The sequence below is a fragment of the Aotus nancymaae genome, unplaced genomic scaffold, assembly GCF_030222135.1.
Source record: "Aotus nancymaae isolate 86718 unplaced genomic scaffold, 86718_ANA_hifiasm-v0.15.2.pri h1tg000030l, whole genome shotgun sequence".
NCBI classification, from domain to species: Eukaryota; Metazoa; Chordata; class Mammalia; order Primates; family Aotidae; genus Aotus; species Aotus nancymaae.
The window spans coordinates 39,106,589-39,129,915 of NW_026988443.1; the positions used below are offsets into that span (position 1 = coordinate 39,106,589).

Consider the following 23,327-nt stretch of genomic DNA (forward strand, 5'->3'; position numbering starts at 1 on the left):
CCAGTTTTTCAGCTAGAGGATAACCTCAGAAAGGATGTCACACCCAGTGAGGAAGATGCTTTCTCTTGGCTTTTCCTGAAAAGGCAGACAGGGGAGTTCTGGCCACTCAAAAAGCAGCACAGCCTGTGGTCCCATCATGATCCCCAATCTGTGGCCTCCCTGCTCCCCTCACAAGCCACAGCGCCTGGGGTGTTTAGAGATCTCAGTTTAAATCCCAGCTCTGGCTGGGCACAGTGGCTCACACCCATAATCCCAGCACTTTGGGAGGCAGAGGTGGGCAGATCACCTGAGGTCAAGAGTTCCAGACTAGCCTGGCTAACATGGCGAAAGCCCATCTTTTTTTTTTAAATTCAGTCTCCTTAGAGACTGTCAAAAATTGCCAATGCTGACTATACTGCAAGTCATCATGGCAGGGTATTGGGAAAAGACTTCAATTAGCAATAATAGCGCCTCGGATAAACCTCATTGGCTACGATACTGCCACTGTGCAAAGCTGAAACCCCATCTTTACAAAAATATAAAAATTAGCCTGGCATGGTGGCAGGTGCCAGTAATCCCAGCTAGTATGGAGGCTGAGGCAGGAGACTCTCTTGAACCTGGGAGGTGGAGGTTGTAGTGAGCCCAGCTCTGCCACTTTCTATCCGGGTGACCTCGGGTGAATTAGTCCCTCTGAGCCTCAGTTTTCAGGAAATGGGGATAGAAGCACTACCTGTTTCTTATGGTCACTAAGAATTCAATAAGCTCCTGAACACGAAAGGGCCAGCCCCAGCCGCTCCGCAAACGCCTGTGAAATCGGAGTGCGATGACTGCCTTTGTTTTTACAGCAAAGAGAAGAACTTTGTAGGACAAATCAGAAACCAAACTGTTTTTTGAAAAACAAAAAAAAACATTTATTTCTGTCAACTGAGTGCAGAGATGTTCTTCACAACCCCAGCGCAGTACAGATTTCTTCCCCAAAACGAAATGAGCAAGGAAAAAGAAAAAGAGCTCTATCAGATGTGCTCAAGAAGAACCAAGCTACGCTCATCGTTCTTTAAAAACGAAACACAACGATCCTTTTGAGCGTGTGGTGCGGGCGTAGGATTGAAGCCGAAGGCTTTCGGGGCACCGCGACCAGGGCTTTGCTCAGCTCCCAGCTCGGTGGAGCAGCCCTGCGGCCTGAGCCATCCTCGCAGCTTGCACAGAAGCTTCCAGAACCTAAAGGATCCATTCCCAGCAACCCTTAAATTCCCAGTCCCCACCCTGGGCCTCTCTCCCTAGCATCCTCATTGCTTTGGGAGCCCATGAAGTGAACCCTGAAATACTCCGTCAACTCTGGGCTGACTTTTGCCCTTCTCTGTGTCACAAGGAAATTTCTGTCAAGAGGGTGGGAACAGGTGATTTTAGACCGTGCAGTAAAGCCACTGCCAGGCAAGTTTTAAGGCAAATTTTCTCTCCTTATTCGGTCTGAGCCAGACCTGACCTCACCCCCAAGCAATCCTGCCTCTGCCAGACATGCAACTTAGGCAACTCTGGATGGAGGTGGGATGGAGGAGGCCGGGGCAGATTCCAGGAGGTCTGGGTCTGACTAGGGAATGGACGTGTGTGCTTATGAAGGCCGCAGGCACCGGGCGCAGCTCGTGGCCCAGCTGCCCGAGTGGTACGCAGAGGCCCAAGGAAACCAAGATGGCAAAACAGGCCCCGGCTCTGGAAGCAACGCGAGGCCGTGCAGATCCCACTGGGCGGACCTCGTCGCATGTAACAGAAACTCCAGGAAAAGGGGTCACTGCAGGAGGCACCTCGGATCTGATGGCAGGCAGGACCTTGCATCAAAATGATTTTTCTTTAGAACAAAAAAGAGGGGGAGAAATGAAAAAGAAGATCAAAGAAAGAGGTTCCATGAGCGTCATGAGACAGGACACAGCAGGGTTGTAAGGGAAGCAGGAAGGTGGGGGCTGCAGACACAGGGTGGCGGGCGCTGCCTCTCATGGCTTCTTTTCTCCCTGGTGGGCTGGTGGGCTGGTAGCTGAGGCTGGCAGTCCCCTGCCCTGGGGAGCAGGCAGATGACTTTGGCAAGGGGTGGGGGGGGCTGGGGTTACTCCGTCTGGGCGTCGTAGTTGGCTCCCCCCGCCTTCTTCAGCTCACTCTTGATGAAATCTTCCTCCAGCTCCTTCCGATCACTGATCACAAACTCCTTAGCGAAATTCTGCAAGAACAAAGGAAAACACAGCGTTCCTATTAAGAAGGAAAGGACAGGATGTGAGGGTGGCTCAGGAACACGCTGGGAAGCAAAGCCCTGAAAACACTGACAAGGGATGGAAATGAAACCTCAGCAGCAGGGTTGTCTGGCAGAAGAATCCTGACTAGGGAGGAGGGAATGGGGCAGAGGTGATGCTGTGTCTTCCCATCACTGTGGGGACGGCCCGAGGAAGCCAGGGCTTGAATTCTGGCTGCATTACCTTGGGCAAGTCCCTTCAATTCTTTGTGCCTCAATTCCCTCACCTGTAAAAAAACATCTTGTCAGGAGAATAATAGGTTATGAGGCTGGAAAGGCAGGTGAGTGTGCTGGTAAATGTTTAAAACTAGGCACTCAGAAGAAAAGAAAAGAGAAAAGAAAAGGAAGGGGGGAGGGGAGGGGGAGGGAAAAGGAGAGGAGAGGGGAGGGGAGGGGAGGGGAAGGGAGGGGAGAGGAGGGGGGGAGGGGAGGGGAAGGGAGGGGAGAGGAGAGGAGGACAAAACTCTGATTGGTGGCTTTTGCCCATTTCCATGGTGTTAATATTCCCACAGTGGCTGATGTCAACCTATCAAAGTGATGTCACCATACATGGAAGTGGAAGTAGACAGGCGTAATTTGCTCTCGCCAGCTGTTACCAGCAAGCTTCGGCCACCAATGTTCCTAATGACACAGGAGCTTCCAGTCCTGGGTCTGCCATGGCTTTCCATCAGCATCGAATTACATGAGGGTAGAGGCTGTGCTTCATTCAATAAATACCATGCCAGGCTGTGGGGCTACAGGGCTGAGCAAAACAGATGCAGTCACTGTCTCCTCTTGGGATACACAGGTTTCACCCACAGCCTGCAGGCCGGGCACCCATGGGGCACTACGTAAACACGTGTGGCGTGAATGAGTGAAGCAGGTGACCTGGCTTATCAGATGGCCCTAAGTCAAGATGATACACAATTATCGCCATATGTGAATCCTAAGACTTTAACAAAGAAAATTTCAGGATGATGATAGCTTGACAAAAAAAGCTATCAAAACCACAAATACCACATCTAAAAGAAAGTCATCCACATTAAAAAAAAATAGCCAGAAGAAAATAACATAAACAATGACCGATAGTTTGTTTTCTTCTTGAGAGAAAAGCCTGTCGCCCAGGCTGGAGTGCAGTGGCTCAGCCTCGGCTCACTGCAAACTGCCTCCAGGGTTCAAGCCATTCTTATGTCTCATCCTGCCGAGAAGTTGGGACTACAGGCGCCCGCCACCATGCCTGGCTAATTTTTCTATTTTTAGTAGAAGCAGGGTTTCACTGTGTTGGCCAGGCTGGTCTTGAACTCCTGGCCTCAAGTGATCCACCTGCCCTGGCCTCCCAAGGTGTTGGGATTATAGGCGTGAGCCACCACGCCCAGCCAACCACAATTATTTAGCATTTCTGTGTACCAGCACAGTGCCGTGGTACTGCTAATGACACACAGTAGCAAATATGAATCATGGAAAGTGGAAACAACCCCTATGTCCATCAACTGAGGAGTGGATTATCAGCACAGCCCATCCACACAATGGAATAGTCCTCAGCCACAGAGAGGAATGAAGCGCTGACTCACGCAGCAAGATGGATGAACCTCGAAAACCGGATGCTGAGTGCAAGAGACCAGGCATAAAGACCATACACGGCCGGCTACCATTTGTATAAATGTCTAAAAAAGGCAGAGGCAGAAAGCAGACTCGTGGTTACAAGGAGCTGGAGATGGGAACAGGAAATAATAGAGACGTTCTAAAATTGGGATTGTGGTGATGGGTGCGCAAATCTGCAAATTCACGAAGAAGTACTGGAAAAAAAGTACTGACAAAGTGCACGTAGGACGAGCTGATTTTGTGGTGTATACATTATACCTCTATCAAGTTCTTTTTAAAAAGGCCTTTAAAGTGAAAATAATGTGGCTAAAATAAGGCCTTATTTTAAAGGTGATCGGCATTATTTTCACTTTAAAGATGAGAAAACAAATGCTGGAGATTGCAATGCTTGACCGAAGTCACACACCAGAGGTCCCGTTAATGCCAAAGCTGGCATCTTGAAAGAGTCACCATCTCTTTTTGGGGTGATGAAAAAGTTTTAGAACCAGACAGGGGTAGGGGTTGCACAACACTGTGGATGTATTAAAAGCTACAGAATTGTATACTTGTGCACTTTAACATGGCTCACGCCTGGAATCCCAGCACTTTGGAGGCCGAGGCGGGCAGATCACCCAAGGTCAGGAGTTCGAGACCAGCCTGGCCAACATGGTGAAACCCCACCCCTACTAAAAATACAAAACTTAGCTGGTCATGGTGGCACATGCCTGTAATCCCAGCTACTCGGGAGGCAGAGGCAGGAGAATTGCTTGAACCCAGGAGGCGGAGGTTGCAGTGAGCCGAGATGGCACCACTGCACTCCAGCCTGGGTGACAGAGAGAGGTCAGTCTCTAAATAAATAAATAAAAATAAAATGTTCATTTTATGTTAAATGAATTCCACCACAATTAAAAAACAAAAAACAAAAAAGTCGCCATACTGCCAAGAATGACGAACCCAGGAATATCCTCAAGGTCAAGTTTAATAATAAAAAGAGCATTTGGTGTGCAAAGCCGCTGAGAACACTACCAAGGTGGAGAAGGGGAGATTAATTTTTATCAAGCAGCTGAATACGTGCCAGGAACAGCCTCACTCATGCTCTCATTCAGCCCTCAGTATATTAGCTTTATTTTATTTTACTTTTTGAAGATAAGACTCGTGGGCTGGGCTTGGAGAGACCTGCCTGGAATACAAAACACCCTTTAGATCCCTTCTGTGCCCACCGTACTATAGTGTGTTACTAAGTGTATGTGATCAGTGCAATGAAAGAATACAAGTTAGATGGAAAAGCCGGAAAGGAGAATTGAGAATTAATGCATTTCTCAAGCCTGAGCCCCAGGACATGAGGGGCAGAGAGCGATCAGAAGTAGGAAACCAACAGCTTAAGATGCTTCTAGAATAAAGTCCAAAGTTCCTCTGCTTTGTGATAGCTATATATGGCAATCTACAGAAATAAGAACACTTGAATTTCGAGCCAGTTAGCTATTAGAAGATTTAGATTAAGAAAAACAAGTTTGAGGGCCGGGTACAGTGGCTCATGCCTGTAATCCCAGCACTCTGGGAGGCTGAGGCGGGCAGATCATGAGGTCAGGAGATTAAGAACATCCTGGCCAACATGGTGAAACACTGTCTCTACTAAAAATACAAAAATTAGCCAGGTGTGGTGGTTCGAGCCTGTAATCCCAGCTACTCGGGAGGCCAAGGCAGGAAAATGGCTTGAACCCAGGAGGCAGAAATTGTAGTGAGCCGAGATCATGCCACTGAACTCCAGCCTGGCGACAGAGCAAGACAGACGGACAGACGGACGGAAGGGAGGGAGGGAGGGAGGGAGGAAGGAAGGAAGGAAGGAAGGAAGGAAGTTTGATAAGGTCTAAGAAATCTAAAATGAAAGATAAATGGAGCAAGGCACAGGTCAACCTAAAACCATAGGTACTTAGGAAATCAAATTATAACAAAACAAAAAGAAGCAAAACATAACAATAAATGTAAATGAACAAAATTACCTTTAAAAATGCTATGTTTCAAACTATAAAAAAACAACCTCAAACCTTGTACTGCATACCAAGGACATGTTTAAAATCAAAAGAGCAGCAGAAAAATAATTCCAAGTCATACAAACAGAAGTATACACAAAAGCAACCATATGATCTGTGAAAACGTTTAAAGCAAACCGAATCTCACAAGATAAACAAGGGCATCCTGCAACTTGCTAACCCCCCGGCTCAGCTGATGTTCTTTCCTCTCTGCTCAGTAGAAAATAGAACGGAAGGCTATCTTCCCTGTAGAAGGGCTGTTTTTATTGTCCATACTTAGGTCTTGAAAGACAAGCCGTCCAGCAATCTGATTACTGTCAAAAAGCAAAGAAGGGTTAGAGAGCAAGCGTCTTGACACACTGAAATGGCTCACACCTAGAAGTCCTGTATTCATATTTCATTTCCAATTTACCCTCGGAAACACAGAGTTACACTGTGCAAAATTGAGTCCTTCCTCATTCCTTACTGCCTTTATTTTTTTTTTGCCTCTTCCAATGATCAAGAAAGAAAAACACTTTAAACATTTCTGAAGCTACAATGACGGTGGCCATGCTCTAGTCCCCATTAGAACAGAACCCAGATCATCTGTTCGGGAGAATTCTGACATGCCGCCTCCAGGGCTGGGCTGAAGACCTTGTGTGCTCCCTTCACCTTCAGTTTGGCTGACAGCTGGCACATTTGGCTCAGCTCCCCTCCTCACATAAGAGTCCCCGCCACGTGACTGCCCAGGTGTACAGCCTGGGACTCACTGCAGCCCACGCAGCTGCAAAGCTGAGCAGAGGGAAGGGATGGATGGAGGATCCTAGAAGGGCAGGCTTCCTCTGGGCCTTCCCATCACAATGGCCTCATAGACAGCAGGGCTGCTGGTCCTTAGAGGTCATCTCTTGTCCCTCAATTCAGAAGGAGAAACTGAGGCTCAGCAAGTGACACCATGAGACTAGGTAAGTGGCAGTCATCCCCCAGCCCGCTGCTCTCCACCCTTGCACCTGGGTCTGCTCGCCTTTCCCCACACCTGTCTCCTCCCCTCCCCACTTCGTGTCTCTTCCCCTCCCCCCTTCATGTCTCTTCCCCTCCCTCCCCGCTTCGTGTCTCCTCCCCTCCCCTCCCCCCTTCGTGTCTCTTCCCCTCCACCCTTCATGTCTCTTCCCCTCCCTCCCCACTTCGTGTCTCCTCCTGGTGCTTCTCTTGTGTCTTGTCCACCCCTTCCCCATTCTTTGAGTCTGGAAGTGACTCCTAGCGCCTTCCAAATAAAGTGTTCGAATGTCAATCCAATCACCCCCCTGGAAGCGGCTCCGCCCATCACCTCACCAGCAGACTTGTCACGGGCGGGCCCACTGCCTGGACACCACGTCGACATATGGGTCAGACAGGCCTGTGACCGACAGTAGTCAGTTCCCTTGAAGCCAGAGCTGGACCCCAGCCTGCTCCTGAGTGGACACTGAGCCGCTCCTGCCTTCTACAGGGCCAGAGCCCATCCTGAAGGGGGGCCGAGGTGGTCCAGCCGCATAGAGGTACTAGCAGGCCTCCATCCTACACGGGGTGCTCCCGAGACCCCAGGGGCTTACAAAGGTGAGCCAGCACCTCCCTTTCAGGGCATGGACTCCACAGAATGTCCCCAAAATGTCTGATCTGAGCCTCAGCCTAAAACCAACTCGAAACAACCTCCACACCTCTCCACCAGCTCCCGCTGGATAAGGGAGTGGACAGCGTCACTGAGGAGTGGGCTTCACTGCATGTCTTCAAAAAGAGCCAGAAGCTGAGCAAAAACGGCTCTGGACAGAGGACCCTGACTGGGGCGCAATGCCTGAGACTGGAGGGAGCCTGCGTGGAAGTCTGCCTCACACCTGAGGCCGGAAGCCACAGGCAACGTATGTGTGCAAAGCATGGCCACCCCACACCACACACCTCCTCACGACACGGCACTAGCCGGCACCCACATGCCACAACGCCCATGGGGGCGGGGGCAGGTGGCAAGACTCAGGAGCAAGTCCTTCACAGAAGGAGATTTCCAGAGAGGGCCTAGAGCAGTGCGGACACATATAGCATTTTATGTTTTCTTTTTTTTGAGATACAGTCTCGCTCTGTTACCCAGGCTGGTGTGCAGTGATGCGACCTCGGCTCACTGAAGCCTCAACCTCCCAGGTTCAAGCAATCCTCTCACCTCCGTGTCCCTGGTAGCTAGAACTACAGGCACAAGCCACCACGTCCAGCTGATTTTTGTATTTTACTGTAGAGACGTGGTTTCGCCATGTTGCCCATGCTGGTCTCCAACTCCTGAGCTCAAGTGATCCACTCATCTTGGCCTCCAAAGGCCGGAATTTTAAATTTTCTTTCTTTTTTTTTTTTTCTCTCTCTCTCTTTCTCTCCGCTGCCTTTCTCTCTCTCTTTTTCTTTCTCTCTCTCTCTCTCTTTCCTTCCTTCCTTCCTTCCTCCTTTCCTTTCCTTTTCTTTTTCTTTCTCAGGGTCTCACTCTCACCCATGCTGCCAGACTGGAGTGCAGTGGCACAATCTCAGCTCACTGCAACCTCCACCTGTGTTCAGGCGAGCCTACTGCCCCAGCCCCTCAAGTAGCTGGGTCTACAAGTCCCACCACCATGCCTGACTAATCTTTGTTTTATTTATTTATTTTTTTTTTGATACAGGGTTTCACCATGTTGCCCAGGCTGGTCTTGAATCTTTGTTTTATTTATTTATTTATTTTTGATACAGGGTTTCACCATGTTGCCCAGGCTGGTCTTGAACTCTTGAGCTCAAACGATTCACCTGCCTCGGCCTCCCAAAGTGCTAGAATTACAGGCATGAGCCACTGCACCTGGCCAGAAATTTTCAAATTTCTAGTAGTCACCATTGAAGAAAGTAAAAAAGAAATCAGTGCCATTAATTTTAATAGCATTTTATTTAATCCAACATATGCAAAATATTGTCATTTCTACATGTAATCAATGCTAAAAGCCACTGGCGAGGTCCTTTACCTTCATTTCTTTTGAACAGCCTTAGAAGCCCTGTGTGCGCTCCAGGTTTACAGCACACAGAGGCCACACGTGGCCAGCAGCAGCCAGGTCTAGACAGAACATTAAAGAATCTGAAAGAATAATGTGATCAGCCAGAGAGAATCATGAATTGCAGAGCAACAGAGCCCTTCTGAGGGGAGAAGAGTGACTGGCAGGGGCGCCATGGAAGACTTCGGGGGCTGGAAATGCGCCACGTCCAGATCTGGGTGGTGGTTTCACAGGTGTGCACCATGAACATTCAAAATATACAACGACTTGGGCCAGTCGCAGTGGCTCACACCTGTAACCCCAGCACTTTGGGAGGCCGAGGCAACTGGATCACCTGAGGTCAGGAGTTCGAGACCAGCCTGGACAACACAGTGAAACACCATCTCTACTAAAAATATAAAAAATTAGCTGAGTGTCGTGGCAGGTGCCTATAATCCCAGATACCTGGAGGGCTGAGGCAGGAGAATCGCTTAAACCTGGGAGGCAGAGGTTGCAGTGAGCCGAGATCATGCCATTGCCCTCCAGCCTGGGCAACAAGAGAGAAACTCTGTTTAAAAAAATATATATATATATATATTTGTACATACGTATACGTATATATATGCATATGTATATACAAAAACTCATTGAGCAATATTCCTAAGATCTGTGCATTTTACTCTATGTAAACTGTGTTTCAGTTAAACAAAATAGTGAAGAGAGGTGGCTCATGCTTGTAATCCCAAGCACTTTGGGAGGGCAAGGAGGGAGAATCGCTTTAGCCCTGGAGTTCAAGACCAGCCTGGGCAACATAGGGGAACCCCATCTCTACAAAAATAATAATAATAAATAGCCGAGAGTGGTGGTGTGCGCCTGTTGTCCCAGCTACTTGGGGGGCTGAGGTGGGAAGATCACTTGAGCCTGGGAGGTCGAGGCTGCCGTGAGCCATGATCGCACCACCGCACTCTACCCTTGAAACCTGCCATTCACCTCTTCATTACACAGAGGACCAGCAAGCAATGCAGAGAGGAGACACAATTCATCCCAGGGCACACAGCAACTTCCCGGCGGGGCCCTGGGGATGTGTTCCAGATGCCGGCCCGACTTCCTCCCACATCCCGCCCCAGGGACTGCTCTAGACGGCCAAGCCCTAGAGGCAGCCGCCACAACTGGCCAGAGACTGCACGGCAGCGTGCGCCCATCTGGGGGCGCTGTCACCTGTGGCTGAAGAAACATCTTTGTTTTGTCTAGGAACTCAGTGTCGCTCTCTGATAGCTGCCACAGGGGACTTCTCCTTTCTTGCCAAAGCAGGATTTTTTTCCAAAGGACCTTATCCAGCTAAGTCTGACTCCAAGCAGCTGAGGCTGCTTGAATGGTTTGGAACAGTGCAACCCGCCAAGTGGAAGACAAGTTTTTGTTTTTTTGAGACAGACTCTTACTCTGTTGCCCAGGCTGGTGTGCAGTGGTGTGATCTCAGCTCACTGCAACCTCCTCCTCCCAGGTTCAAGTGATTCTCCTGCCTCAGCCTCCCGAGTAGCTGGGATTACAGGCACCTACCACCACACCTGGCTAATTTTTGTATTTTCACCATGTTGGCCAGGCTGGTCATGAAGACAAGTTTTGTCCCTGTGACCTTTCCCAGCTGCTTATACATTCGTGCCTCAAAAATGCAAAACATTCAACAAGACCTGTCTCCACTTTCCTGAGGAGGGTAATATAGCAAAGGGCACGGGGCAGGCACTGGGCCTCCGGCCAGAGTATCTAGCTGTCTGTCTCCAAGGCTGGATTTTAAAGTGCATATTTTCCTATCTTGGTTTTAAATCATCCTTTTCTTATTTATTTGTTCATTTATTTTTGAGATGAAGTTTTTGCTCCTACAGTGCAGTGGCACAATCTCAGCTCACTGCAACCTCCACTTTCTGGGTTCAAGCGATTCTCCTGCCACACCTGGCTAATATTTGTATTTTCAGTAGAGACAGGGTTTCACCATGTTGGCCAGGATGGTCTTGAACTCCTGACCTCAGGTGATCCACTCACCTCAGCCTCCCAAAGTGCTGGGATTACAGGTGTGAACCACCATGCTGGCTCATCCTTTTCATTTTTATTTTTATTTTTTGAGATGGTGTCTCACTCTGTCACCCAGACTGGAATGCAGTGGCATGATCTCGGCTCACCACAACCTCCACTTCCCAGGAGAATTGTTCAAGTAATTCTCCTGCCTCAGCCTCCAAAGTAGCTGCGATTACAAGCGCATGCCATCAAGCCTGGCTTGTTTTGTATTTTAGTAGAGACACAGTTTTATCATGTTGGCCAGACTGGTCTCGAACTCCTGGTCTCAAGTGATCTGCCCGCCTAGGCCTCCCAAAGTGCTGGGATCACAGGTGTGAGACGCCACGCCCGGTTCCTTTTCATTTTTAAATGGCTCCCAACTGCCTGGGTTTAAACCTCAGCGTGTTGGGAGTAGGTTTGAGCCAAATACAAACAGGCACAGTTGTCCACAGGTATCTCCAGTGGCCTGAGCCTCCCTGGGGGTCAACCTTCCTGAGCCTTAGTCTCCTCATCTGCAAATGGGGATAATTACAGCTTCACCTCCTAGGGCTGCTGTGAGGATCGTATGAGCATAAAAGGGCCTGGACGCTTGATGAGTGTGCCGGGTACAAAGTTAAGTGCCCGTCAGTCACGGACAGAGCTCTACAGGGCTGCGGGCTCACCTGCACTCTCGAGATGTGAGGGGAATCTGAGATACACTGAAGTTCTCTCAGCCCCTCAGAGTGAAGGCACAGGCAGTGGCTGGTTCCTCTTCTCATTCCCAGTGTTTATTTTTTAACTAAGGGAAGTCCCAGGAATTCCTAGGAATAACCAAGGCAATGAAACTGGCAGAGAGAAGATGCCAGCTCTGGCTGCAAACCTCAAAGCCAGGCCCAGGGTTAGCTGCGGGGGAACAGGGAGGAAGCCTGTCTGGGTACAAGTCACTCTCCCCACAATCACATGCTAGAGAGCAGCTGTCATATGCCGCACACTCTCCTAGGCTCTGGGAAGTCAAAATTCTGGTACTGACGGGTTTGTGACAGACTGAGAACAGAAAAACAGAAGCAGGGGGCTCTAAAATGCCCTGAAGGCAGTATTCAACGGTTCTGGGCCCTGGTTTCCACCTCTGTGAAACAAGAAGGCTGGACAACAGCGTCCCCCAGCCTCTCCCCACCAGTCGTCCAGGGATCACACACCTGAGCCTCCAGAGCACATGGATACAGGATGAAGTTCCACCAGGGCCACGAGAATCCTGGGGCAGTGGGGAAACCTGGCATGGAAAGTCAGCTGTGGGATCAGAGCATGGCTCTCACAATGAAGGCTATGCTGGCTTCAGGTCCACCCTTGCAAAAAGGTGTGGGGGACAGAATCTTCCCTTCAGCATGCATGAGATGGGGCTGGGGGTAGACAAGACACATGCTGGCCACATGAATGTGCCTTTTCTATAAGCAGGTGAAGGTGATTTATAAACCAAAGACCCTGGAGTGCTGAAGAAAAGCAGTCAGTCCCCAGCACCCTGCATCTTGCCAGGAGACGAGGCAATTTCCAAGGAACAGGAGCCACATGAAAACGCACAGCCATGTAACCTGCTAAGCATCCACTGCCAACCCCGCCGAGGCCCCTACACCTCCCTCCCACAACTATTCAAAGTGCTTGAAAGACCAGGGTTTTAAAAATTCTACAGCAAGGTGTAATTTACTTAAAAGGAATGGGTTCTTTCTCTTTCTTCTTCTTCTTCTTCTTTTTTTTTTTTGAAACAGAGTCTTGCTCTGTTGCGCAGGCTGGAGTGCAGTGGCACCATCTCGGCTCACTGCAACCTCCGCCTCCCAGGTTCAAGTGATTGCCCTGCCTCAGCCTCCCAAGTAACTGGGACTGCAGGCGTGCACCACCATGTCTGGCTAGTTTTTGTATTTTTAGTTTCAACAGGGTTTCACCATGTTGTCCAGGCTGGTCTGGAACTCCTGATCTGCCTGCCTCAGTCTCCCAAAGTGCTGAGACTACAGGCATGAGCCACTGTGCCCGGCCGGAACAGGTTCTTATAATAGGCGTGAGTCATCATAGATAAAGAGAATAACAAACAGATGAAAATGGCACAGGCGAGGGTTTGACAGATTCTGGAACAAAGACACCCGTGTCACCCTCACAGCTCAGGAGTGACTCGACCCTCCTTCAGTGGGGAGAGAATGAAAGCCAAGACAGAGGCACACGGCTGTATTTTGGGTGGGCACAGGGTAACCATCTAATGAAGATGGAAGGCGTGATGTCCAAGAAGCACTCCGTGAGGGTTTTGGCCAAAACCAAATGGGGCGGCTGTTCACGTGCCTAGATCCGCGACCGCCGCAAGGCCCCCACCACTTCAGCGTTTGGGCAACTGCCTGTAGTCTAACACTTGGCTTTCCCGACCATAGAGATTTACAGAAGCCCCAGATGCACACTGCCTAATTTCTGACTGCGGCTTCATCTAGACCAGGGAGGTAAAGCATATGGGAAACACACTCTCCTCTCTCCGGCATCCACAGCAGACATCACAAATTAATCGTGGCACTTTCCCCACCGAGTCCAGGCTTAACCTCAGATTAATCCCCCTTAACCCGGAGCTCCAAATAGCCCAGGCTTATTGATCAGTTGACAAGCTAGAGATTCAATCCAGGTTCAGATCTTCAACTTCTGCCCCATCGAAATGGTGCCCAGCATTTCTTAGTCCTCAGCCACACCCATGTTTGGGGACTTTTTCCAAATAGCAGAATTTTTTAAAACATGACAATGTACATACTCAGAGATGTTCATTGCCAGTAAATACCAGGCTGTTTCCATTTTTCAGCAGAAGTTGGATAAGTAAGTAAACAGTATCTACATAACACTTCATATACACGAGGAACTTATTATACATGGTATCTTTCTGAACTTTCACAATTCCAGGTGTGAGATATTGTCATACACATTTTTCAGATGAAAAAACTGAGGACAAAGGAAGTAAAGTAGCCAGCAGAAGATCACAGGACTGACTCCATGCCAGGAGGAACACACACACAAAGGCATGCACGCACACACACATGCAGGCATGCATACACACACACACAGACACGCACACACACACATGCAGTCATGCACGCACACACACGCAGGCACGCACACACAGGCATGCATGCACACACACATACAGGCATGCACGCACACACACACACAGGCATGCACACACACACAGGCATGCATGCACACACACAAGCAGGCATGCACACACACACATGCAGGCATACACATACATGCAGGCATGCACACACATGCATGCATGCCCACACAGATATGCACACACCCACACACAGCCATGCACACACACACAGAGGCATGCATGCACACACACACAGATATGCACACACCCACACACACATGCAGGCAGGCACACACACAGGCATGCACGCACACAGAGATAAGCACACACCTGCCACACACAAGCACACACACACACACAAACACAGATATGCACATACCCACACACATGCAGCCATGCACACACACACACAGGCATGCACGCACACAAACACAGATATGCACACACCCAGGCATGTACACATACAGGCATGCCACACAGGTGCACACAGATATGCACACACATGCATGTGCATGCACACACAGGCATACACACATATACACACATGCACACACAGGCACATAGAAACACAGGTATGCACACACATGAACATGCAGGCATGCATACATATACACATGCATACACATACAGACACATGCACACACAGGTGCACACAAATATAGGTAGGCACACACCCACACACAGGCATGCACACACACACAAGGGTGCACATACATAAACACATATGCATCACACAAATCCACACTCACACACGAGTGCCACACATACACATATACACACACACAGGCACACACACCCCACAGAGAGGTACACACACACAAAATCACAGACTTACATATGCTGTACTACATCCACTTACAAAATAATACTTGGCCATTAAAATTATAAAAACAGGCCAGGCACAGTGGCACATGCCTGTAATCCCAGCACTCTGGGAGGCCCAGGCAGGCGGATCACCTGAGGTCAGGAGTTCTCAACCAGTCTGGCCAACATGGCATTTCTGTTAAAAATACAAGGGCCGGGCGCGGTGGCTCACACCTGTAATCCCAGCACTTTGGGAGGCCGAGGCGGGTGGATCACGAGGTCAAGAGATCGAGACCATCCTGGTCAACATGGTGAAACCCTGTCTCTACTAAAAATACAAAAATTAGCTGGGCATGGTGGCGCATGCCTGTAATCCCAGCTACTCAGGAGGCTGAGGCAGGAGAATTGCCTGAGCCCAGGAGGCGGAGGTTGCAGTGAGCCGAGATCGCGCCATTTCACTCCAGCCTGGGTAACAAGAGCAAAACTCCGTCTCAAAAAAACAAAACAAAACAAAAAAAATACAAAATTAGCCGGGTGCATTGGAACGCACCTGTAGTCCCAGCTACTTGGGAGGCTGAGGCAGGAAAATCACTTGAACCAGGAGGTGGAGTTTGCAGTGAGCTGAGATTGTGCCACTGCTCTCTAACCTGGGTGACAAGAGCAAAATGTCATTCTCAAAAAAAAAAACTATAAAAACAAAAAGCATTTCTGAAATGTCAAGAGGAAGGACACAGGCTGTATCCCCGCTCCGCTAAAGGCTGTGGCACGGGCTCCGTGGGAAGAAGCTTTCCTCTGTGTGACGTGGCGGGTAGCAGTGGCTGATCGCTTAGCTCCTGCATTTTGTCGGAACCCTCTGTGCAAACCACAGCGACTTAAAATAAAACCACCATGGGGAGAAGACTAAGCGTGTGTGCTGGTTCCATAAGGGAATCTCACAAGGCAAGATGTCCGAGAACAAAGAATGACAAGAGGTGGACGAAAGCGTGCAGGGGTCCAGGGAAGGGGAAGAGAAGAGGGGAGTAAAAGCGCTCAACACAGGGGCAAGACTTAGAGTGCAGTGAGTCTTCGGCCTTTCACGACGGCTAGGAAAGCTGTACTTCACATACAAGGAGCTCTCCAGATTCATTTCTTCAGGTTAAGACCCACACACGTTCGAATGGCGCATCTGCACGGCGCAGAGACTCTGTACTGTGCTAGCGACTGTGTCGGGAATCGCTGCACCAGAGCATCCGGAAGCCAGCTGCTGGCAGGCGCCTGGGGCAGGTACCAGGCCAGGGCAGGCTGCCCAAGGGCTGGCACTGGTCTAGACTTTAGTGGAGGGCAGCCAAGTCACAGTCCACAGGGCAGAATTCTTTGCTTATTAAGATGGCTTCATTTACATGTCCAGCCCAAAGCCAGGGTGCAGGGATCTTTTTTTTGAGCAGGGTCTTGCTCTGCCGACCACACCTGAGTGCCACTGCATCCCCACAGTGGTGTGATCACAGCTCACTGCATTCTTGCCCTCCTGGGCTCAGCCTCCTGTGTAGCTTGGACTATAGGTGCACACCACCATGCTCAGCTAATTTTTTTAATTTTTTGTAGAGCCAGGATCTCACTGTATTGCCAGGCTGGTCTAGAACTCCTGGGCTCAAGCAATCCTCTCGCTTCAGCTCCCCTAAGGGATTTTAACCACTTTAGAAACAGATGCACAAAGCGAACCCATTGCTCTCATCCCAAATCTTCCCAGTGCTCCTCACTGCCCTCCCATTACACAAGCCCCACATTTAAAGTGGCCTCTGTTCCCCCAGCATCTGGCTTCTGCCCGAACACTCGCCTGTGTTCTCCAAGCCTGTTTCCTCATCTGTATACTGGGGTCAGTACCACCCTGGCTCATGGATGAATAAGCCTGGACCTCTGTACGCGACACCTGATCCCACCATTCACATGCTGCATGGGGGCTGTTCATCTTTCAATTGTGCAATTTGTGTTTTAAAAATACGTTAACATGAGGCTGGGCACAGCGGCTCATGCCTGTAATGCCAGCACTTTGGGAGGCCAAGGTGAGCAGATCACCTGAAGTCAGTTTAAGACCAGCCTGGCCAACATGATGAAACCCCAACTCTACTAAAAATACAAAAATTAGGCCGGGCGCGGTGGCTCAAGCCTGTAATCCCAGCACTTTGGGAGGCCGAGGCGGGTGGATCACGAGGTCGAGAGATCGAGACCATCCTGGTCAACATTGTGAAACCCCGTCTCTATTAATACAAAAAAATTAGCTGGGCATGGTGGCGCGTGCCTGTAATCCCAGCTACTCAGGAGGCTGAGGCAGGAGAATTGCCTGAACCCAGGAGGCGGAGGTTGCGGTGAGCCGAGATCGCGCCATTGCACTCCAGCCTGGGTAACAAGAGCGAGACTCCGTCTCAAAAAAAAAAAAAAAAAAAAAAAAAAATACAAAAATTAGGCTGGGCATGATGGCAGGTGCCTGTGGTCCCAGCTACTCGGGAGGCTAAGGCAGGACAATCACTTGAATCCAGGAGGTGGAGGCTGCAGTGAGCCAAGATGGCGACACTGCACTCCAGCCTGGACAACAGAGTGAGACACCACCTAAAAATATATATACGTATGACATGAGCAACAAGAGGCCGCCCTGACCTCGGCCCAGGTGAAATGCATCAGGCCAAAAAGGCCCTTCTGGTTATGCCAATATAAAGTCTTTCCATGAACCGCTGGCTTAAGGAAGCGTAAACACGCCACATAGAAATAAACAGCTGAAACCCTCTGGAGGCAATGAATAGTCTACGGATGGCCCACAGAGTGCCTGGTGGTAACTCATGCTCTGTAAGGGGGAGGACCAGTCTCGTACATCTCATCCCATAGCGTGGTGTAGGCTTTCCTGGCTGCCAATCAGCTCTCTCTCCTGCTTTCTTTAATTCTTTTCTTGTTATTGAGATGGAGTCTCATTCTGTCACCAGGCTGGAGTGCAGTGGCACGATCTTGCCTTACTGCAACCTCCGCCTCCTGGGTTCAAGCGATTCTCCTGCCTCAGCCTCCTGAGTAGCTGGGATTACAGGCATGTGCCACCACGCCCATCCTAATTTTTGTATTTTTAGTAGAGACAAGGTTTCACCTTGTCTGGTTAGCCTGGCTGGTCTAGAACTCCTGACCTCAAGTGATCTATGCACCTCGGCCTTGGCCTCCAAAACTGCTGGGATTACAGGAATGAGCCACTGCGCCCAGCCCATTTCTTAAGTTTTTAAAATTATTTTAAAACAGAGATGCAGCCTCACTATGTTGTCCAGGCTGGTTTCAAAGTCCTGAGCTTAAGCAATCCACCTGCTTCAGCCCCAAAGAGTGCTAGGATCATAGGCATGAACCATGGCACCCAGCCTCATTTCTTCTTTTCTTAGCCCTTGTCATGTGCTAGCACATAGCACTCTTCCAGCACTAGGAATACAATTCACAAAGCAGCCGTGGCTTCTGCCTTCTAGGAGATTAAGGTTAGTTACTTTATTATTATAATTCCTGGAATCTAGACCCTAGTAGAAACAGATACAGGCACAATTAACTCTGATTGAGGCTGGTAGGAGAAAGGGGTAAGAAATCAGGGTTTTGAAGGATGAATAGGAGTTCACCAGGCATCAAAATGGAGCAGCCCTTTATATACCCACTGCTTTTCTTTAATCCTTCCAACCACTCTGAAATTTTACATTCTCTTTTTCCTAAGTGAAAACGGAAATTCTAGGGATAAAATTACGTGCCCAAAGTCCTATAGTTGTGGACTGATGGAGCTAGAATATCAACTTGAATCTCACTCTCCCACATGCGTAACTTTTTCTATTTTGCACAGCAGCATTTTTTAAAAGTAAGCACAGAGCAACAAAGCTCACCTTCCAGTTTAAAGTTGCCACCACCAAGAAAGACTGGGAATCAGGAGATTTAAAAACTAACTGCATGTGCAACGCAAGTCTGCAAAAGGAGCGTGCAGCCTGCTTCCGGCTCTGAGCCTCCTCCCTGGTGCCGGAGGACTGGGGAACGTGCAGGGTGGTGAAGTGTCTGAGTCGGGGCTCTGAGCCCACAGCCTGGATTCCAGGCATAGCTCTGCCACGTCCAGGCACCCGGACCTTTAGCAAGTTACTCAGCTTCCTCGGATCCCAACCTCCTCATCTATAAAACAGGGCAAGTAGCAGACCTGGCCTCGTGAAGGAGAAATGATTTAATACACAGAGTCCTTCAGATAGTGTCAGGCACACAGTAGGCACACTATTGTTATTCATATTATTGACACATTGGTACCCAAAAGAGGCCCTCAGAGGGGAGGTGGATACCTCTGGTCCCAGAAATTCAGCCAGTCCTGCCCCTGGGGTTTATATTTTTTTATTTATTTACTTATTTTTGAGACAAGGCTTCCCTCTGTCACCCAGGCTGGAGTGCAATGGCACAAGCACGGCTCACCGCAGCCTCCAACTCCCAGGCTCCTACAATCCTCCCACCTCAGACTCCTGAGTAGCTGGGACTACAGGCATGCGACACCACACTTTGGCTAACTTTTTTTATTTTTAGTAGAGATGAGGTCTCACTATGTTGACCAGGCTGGTCTCCAACTCCTGAGCTCAAGCAATCCTCCTGCCTTGGCCTCCCAAAGTGCTGTGATTACAGGTGTGAGCCACTGAGCCTGGTTGCTCCCAGGGCTTAGAAGCCATCAGAATAGACTCCGACTGGCTAGTTCACACCACCCCTGGCACGTCCGTCCTTCCCACCTCCACTTCTCCTTGGACGCAGCACCCTCCGTTGTCCTCCGTTCCTGACCCTGAAAGCTGAGCTGCACGCCCTCTGGATTCCTGGCTCCGTGAATGTTTGTATTATGTTAAAGAATGAATAAAAGGATCATGTGAATGAACCCATTCTGCAAGACAAGCATGTCGCAGCACTGACCAAGCATGGCTCTCAACCGAGAGAGCCTGGCCCTAGCACATCGCAGGCCACTACCAGAGGTCACGGCATTGTCCCCGCAATCCTGCAGAGACAGGAGAACAATGGGACAGAGGTTCTGTCCTGGGCACCAGCCGGGTACTTCGGTGTGGCAGACAACAGCTGTGGCCAGGCAGCCGTGCGTGCTGAGCGTTCAGCGCATTCCCCAGACTCGAGTCCGGGCGTCGCAGTCGCCAGCCCAGCCTGCCTGGCAGCCCCTGCTGCCCCGTGGCCTTGCTGGCATTTGTCTTGTTTTCCCAGCCACCACCGCCTCTCACTTTCTCAGGCTCTGAATAGACTAAGGAGACTCAGAGTCGAACCTGACTTACTTCTCCCAGGCTCTAGCCCCGGCTCTGTTACTCATTAGCTGTGAGTTTAAGGCAGGTCCTATCACTGCTGTGGGCCTCAGTTTCCCCGTATGCTGATGCACCTGTGTGGCAAGCCACAGGTGAAGTATGAACTGTTGGAGGTCGGCGCTGGCAAGTGTGGGCAAGGCCAGGCCCTTCCTGTGCTGCTGATGGCTGTGACTTTGGCCCAAGCCATTTACAACACAACTGGCAATATCGGTAAACAAGAGTCATGCTCTGTGCCCTGCAGCTCAGCATCTGTATCGAGCATCTCCTAAGAAAACAATCTACAGGGGAGAAATGTTTCCTGCCAGAACTGTGCGTCATGGTGTTGTCTGAAAGGAAAGCTGGAAATAACAGCTACTACTTCCGGGTCCCAGAAATTAAGACACTGTTCTAAGCACTTTCCCTATATTTGCTCATTTAATCCCCACCACAATCCTACAAGGCACACACTATAATATTACTCTTACTTTACACATCAGGTGACTGAGCCCAGGGCATGTAAGCCATGTGCCCGAGGCCACACAGTGAGAGACAGAGCTGAAATGTGAACCCAGGCCATCTGGCTCCAAAGTCCACTGTACTGCACTTTCCTCCTTGACAAAGTAACATAAGGTGCATTTAAAGGCAAAATGCGTTCATAAACAAATTACTCCATTAAAATAAAAGAAGAATTTTCAGAATACGCCAAACTAGAATATGACACAGCAAGTCAATTTATCCGAGTCTTCATTTTACAAATGAGGACACTGAGGCCCAGGGAGGGAGAGATGTGTCCACGGTCAGGCGGGTGGTTAGTAGCATAAAGATCCCTCCTCTAAATTTGCTGGGCGTGGTGGGGTACACCTTTAATCTCCAGCTACTCAAGAGGCTGAGGCATGAGAATTGCTTAAGCCTGGGAGACAGAGGCTGCAGTGAGCTGAGACTGCGCCACTGCACTCCAGACTGGGCGACACAGTGAGATTCTGTCTCAAAAAGAAAAAAAAAATGCCCCACTGGATTCCAGTTCCTCCACATCAATGACCACGCAATGAATTTACACCCTCCATGTTTCACACAAAGCACGAGAACGCACGTGCATGACTTTTATTACAACCAAAGTCAAGGGTTTATGAATACAATAATCTTAAACTAAAGGCCAATCCACTTCTTCTTCACATGGAAATGATGGCAAAAAAGCAATCGGGTAAGTGACCTGTCCCCAAGACATGGCACCCAGAACGGGCCCATCTGGAAGGTCCTCAGAGAACATCTGCTCTGAGTCTCCACGAGGCAGAGGGGAAGCCAGCTGATAGGCAGGCCAGTCTCAGCGGGGTTTTTAGTGGCTGTGGAAAGATAGCATCATGCCAGCAGAATGGACCCTTTGTAACCTAGATGGCTGTATTTGCAACTGCAGCATGAATGTAAAGTCTTGTAGTAGTTTCAGATAATTACCATTTTTAAATGGAGCGGTGGAAAATGCAAATGGTAATGGTCAAAATATGACCCTGCACCTGTCATTCCGGACAGCATTCCAGCCGCCACCCTCCCCCCTGCACATCTGTGCTTCATTCACCATGAGATCCCTTTCTTTAACAACTGCGATCACAGTGGAGCTTCCCATCGTGAAACCCCGCTTCCCCGCCCGGGTTGTGCATGTGACCCAGGCTGGGCCAATCAGGGTCTTCTTAAGAGATTGACTGACACGGAGGAAAGAGACCTCTCTTCTGGGATCCTGACCCAGAAGGACCACCATAGCGTGGACCATTTCTTCGGCTGTGCCAAGGCTGCCTGACTCTAAACCCAGAGAAAAACAGAACTGAGAGATGAGATGAAAACACTGCATGAGCCCTCAATCCAGCCACACCTAAAGCCAAAAACCCCTGCACTTCCCGCCTCCAAGAGCCAAGCAATTCTTCCTTGTGCTTAATTTACTGGAGCTTGCAAATATGAACTATCACCACTCCTCCTACCTAAAGGTTCCCACCAGGGAATCAATTTCCTCCAACCCTCCCAACCAACCAAACTGAAAAGAGTTCTAGATAGACAGGAACCTGCAGACTGCCTTAATGGGTATAAGGTTTCCTTTGGGGTTGATGAGAAAGTTCTGGAACTATATAGCAGTGATGGGTATACACCATTGTGACTCTGTTTAATGATGCTGAATTGTACTTTAAAATGGCTAAAATTTATGTTATTGTATTTTACATTTATTTATTTATTTATTTATTTATTTGAGAGAATCTTGTTCTGTTGCCCAGGAAGGAGTGGCACGATCTCAGCTCACTACCGCAACCTCCACCTCCCAGGTTCAAGCGATTCTCCTGTCTCAGCCTCCCAAGTAGACGGTACTACAGGCGTACGCCATCATGCCTGGCTAATTTTTTGGTATTTTTAGTACAGACAGGGTTTCATCGTGTTGGTTGGCCAGGCTGGTCTCAAACTCCTGACCTCAGCTGATGTGCCCGCCTTGGTCTCCCCAAGTGCTGGGATTACAGGTGTGAGCCACCACACCTAGCCAGTATTTTACCACAATTTTTTATATGGGAAGAAAAAAGGAATCACAAAATCTGCAATGTGGTGCCCCGTGCCCACATCCTGGCGAGCGCCCCCTCCCTCTGCTCTCCTTCCTCCAGGCCACGTCCAAGAGCGGGCCGAGCATGGCAGCCGGAATTCAGCAGGAGATCTTTGGTCACGAACAGGACTTCTTTTTCATTTTCCATCCTGCTGCCACTCGGAAGACCCCTGAAAGCTGATTAACCATTAAAACCCAACTGGCCTGGAGAAAAACAGCCTGCGGTGTTGAATAAGTGCTTTTGCAAAACAAGGGCTCCACGGCCAGACGGGGTGCAGACAGCAGTGTCAACCAGGAACGCTGACTGGCGTGTGAAACAAATGGCCTTTGTCAGCATTTCCTCGGTCCAGGCACAGTGCTAGCACTGCTCAAAGCCAACCTGACGCCCATACCTTTGAAAAATGATTATCTTGCCTCTTAACTCCGGAACCCGCCTCCTGAGACTGCATTCTAAAGGAATAATTCAACAGAAGAGAGAAGGGAGCTGCATGTATTAAAATGTTGGTTGGAACATTATTTATAAAAATAAAAATTGGAAGCAACTTAAGAGGCCAGGAACAGGGGAACACTTAGTACGTTACAGCACATTTGTGAACCAGGACACTCTGCTACCAGAAAACATGAATTACAAAGGCGGTGCAGCTTACCATTTACGAAATCACGTTAACCTTAAAAAAAGTAGCTGGAGATGAGAGTGTGACCTGTAGGCTAGG

At 49.4% G+C, this 23,327-nt stretch overlaps 1 protein-coding gene and 1 non-coding gene across 2 annotated transcripts in view; both read right to left on the reverse strand.

Moving 5' to 3' along the window:
• Nucleotides 1-354: 354 nt before the first annotated feature.
• Nucleotides 355-495, reverse strand: LOC135277335 (U4 spliceosomal RNA). The gene has a single exon (XR_010344950.1). It is a non-coding gene; the product is annotated as a U4 spliceosomal RNA (small nuclear RNA).
• Nucleotides 496-863: 368 nt separating this feature from the next.
• The window catches only part of COTL1 (coactosin like F-actin binding protein 1), a 48,593-nt gene continuing 26,129 nt past the window's right edge, over nt 864-23,327 (reverse strand). Inside the window, exon 4 of the mRNA XM_012466125.3 lies at nt 864-2,185. Coding sequence (XP_012321548.1) covers nt 2,075-2,185 — 111 coding nt within the window. The 3' untranslated portion in view covers nt 864-2,074. The remainder of the gene's footprint in view (nt 2,186-23,327) is intronic.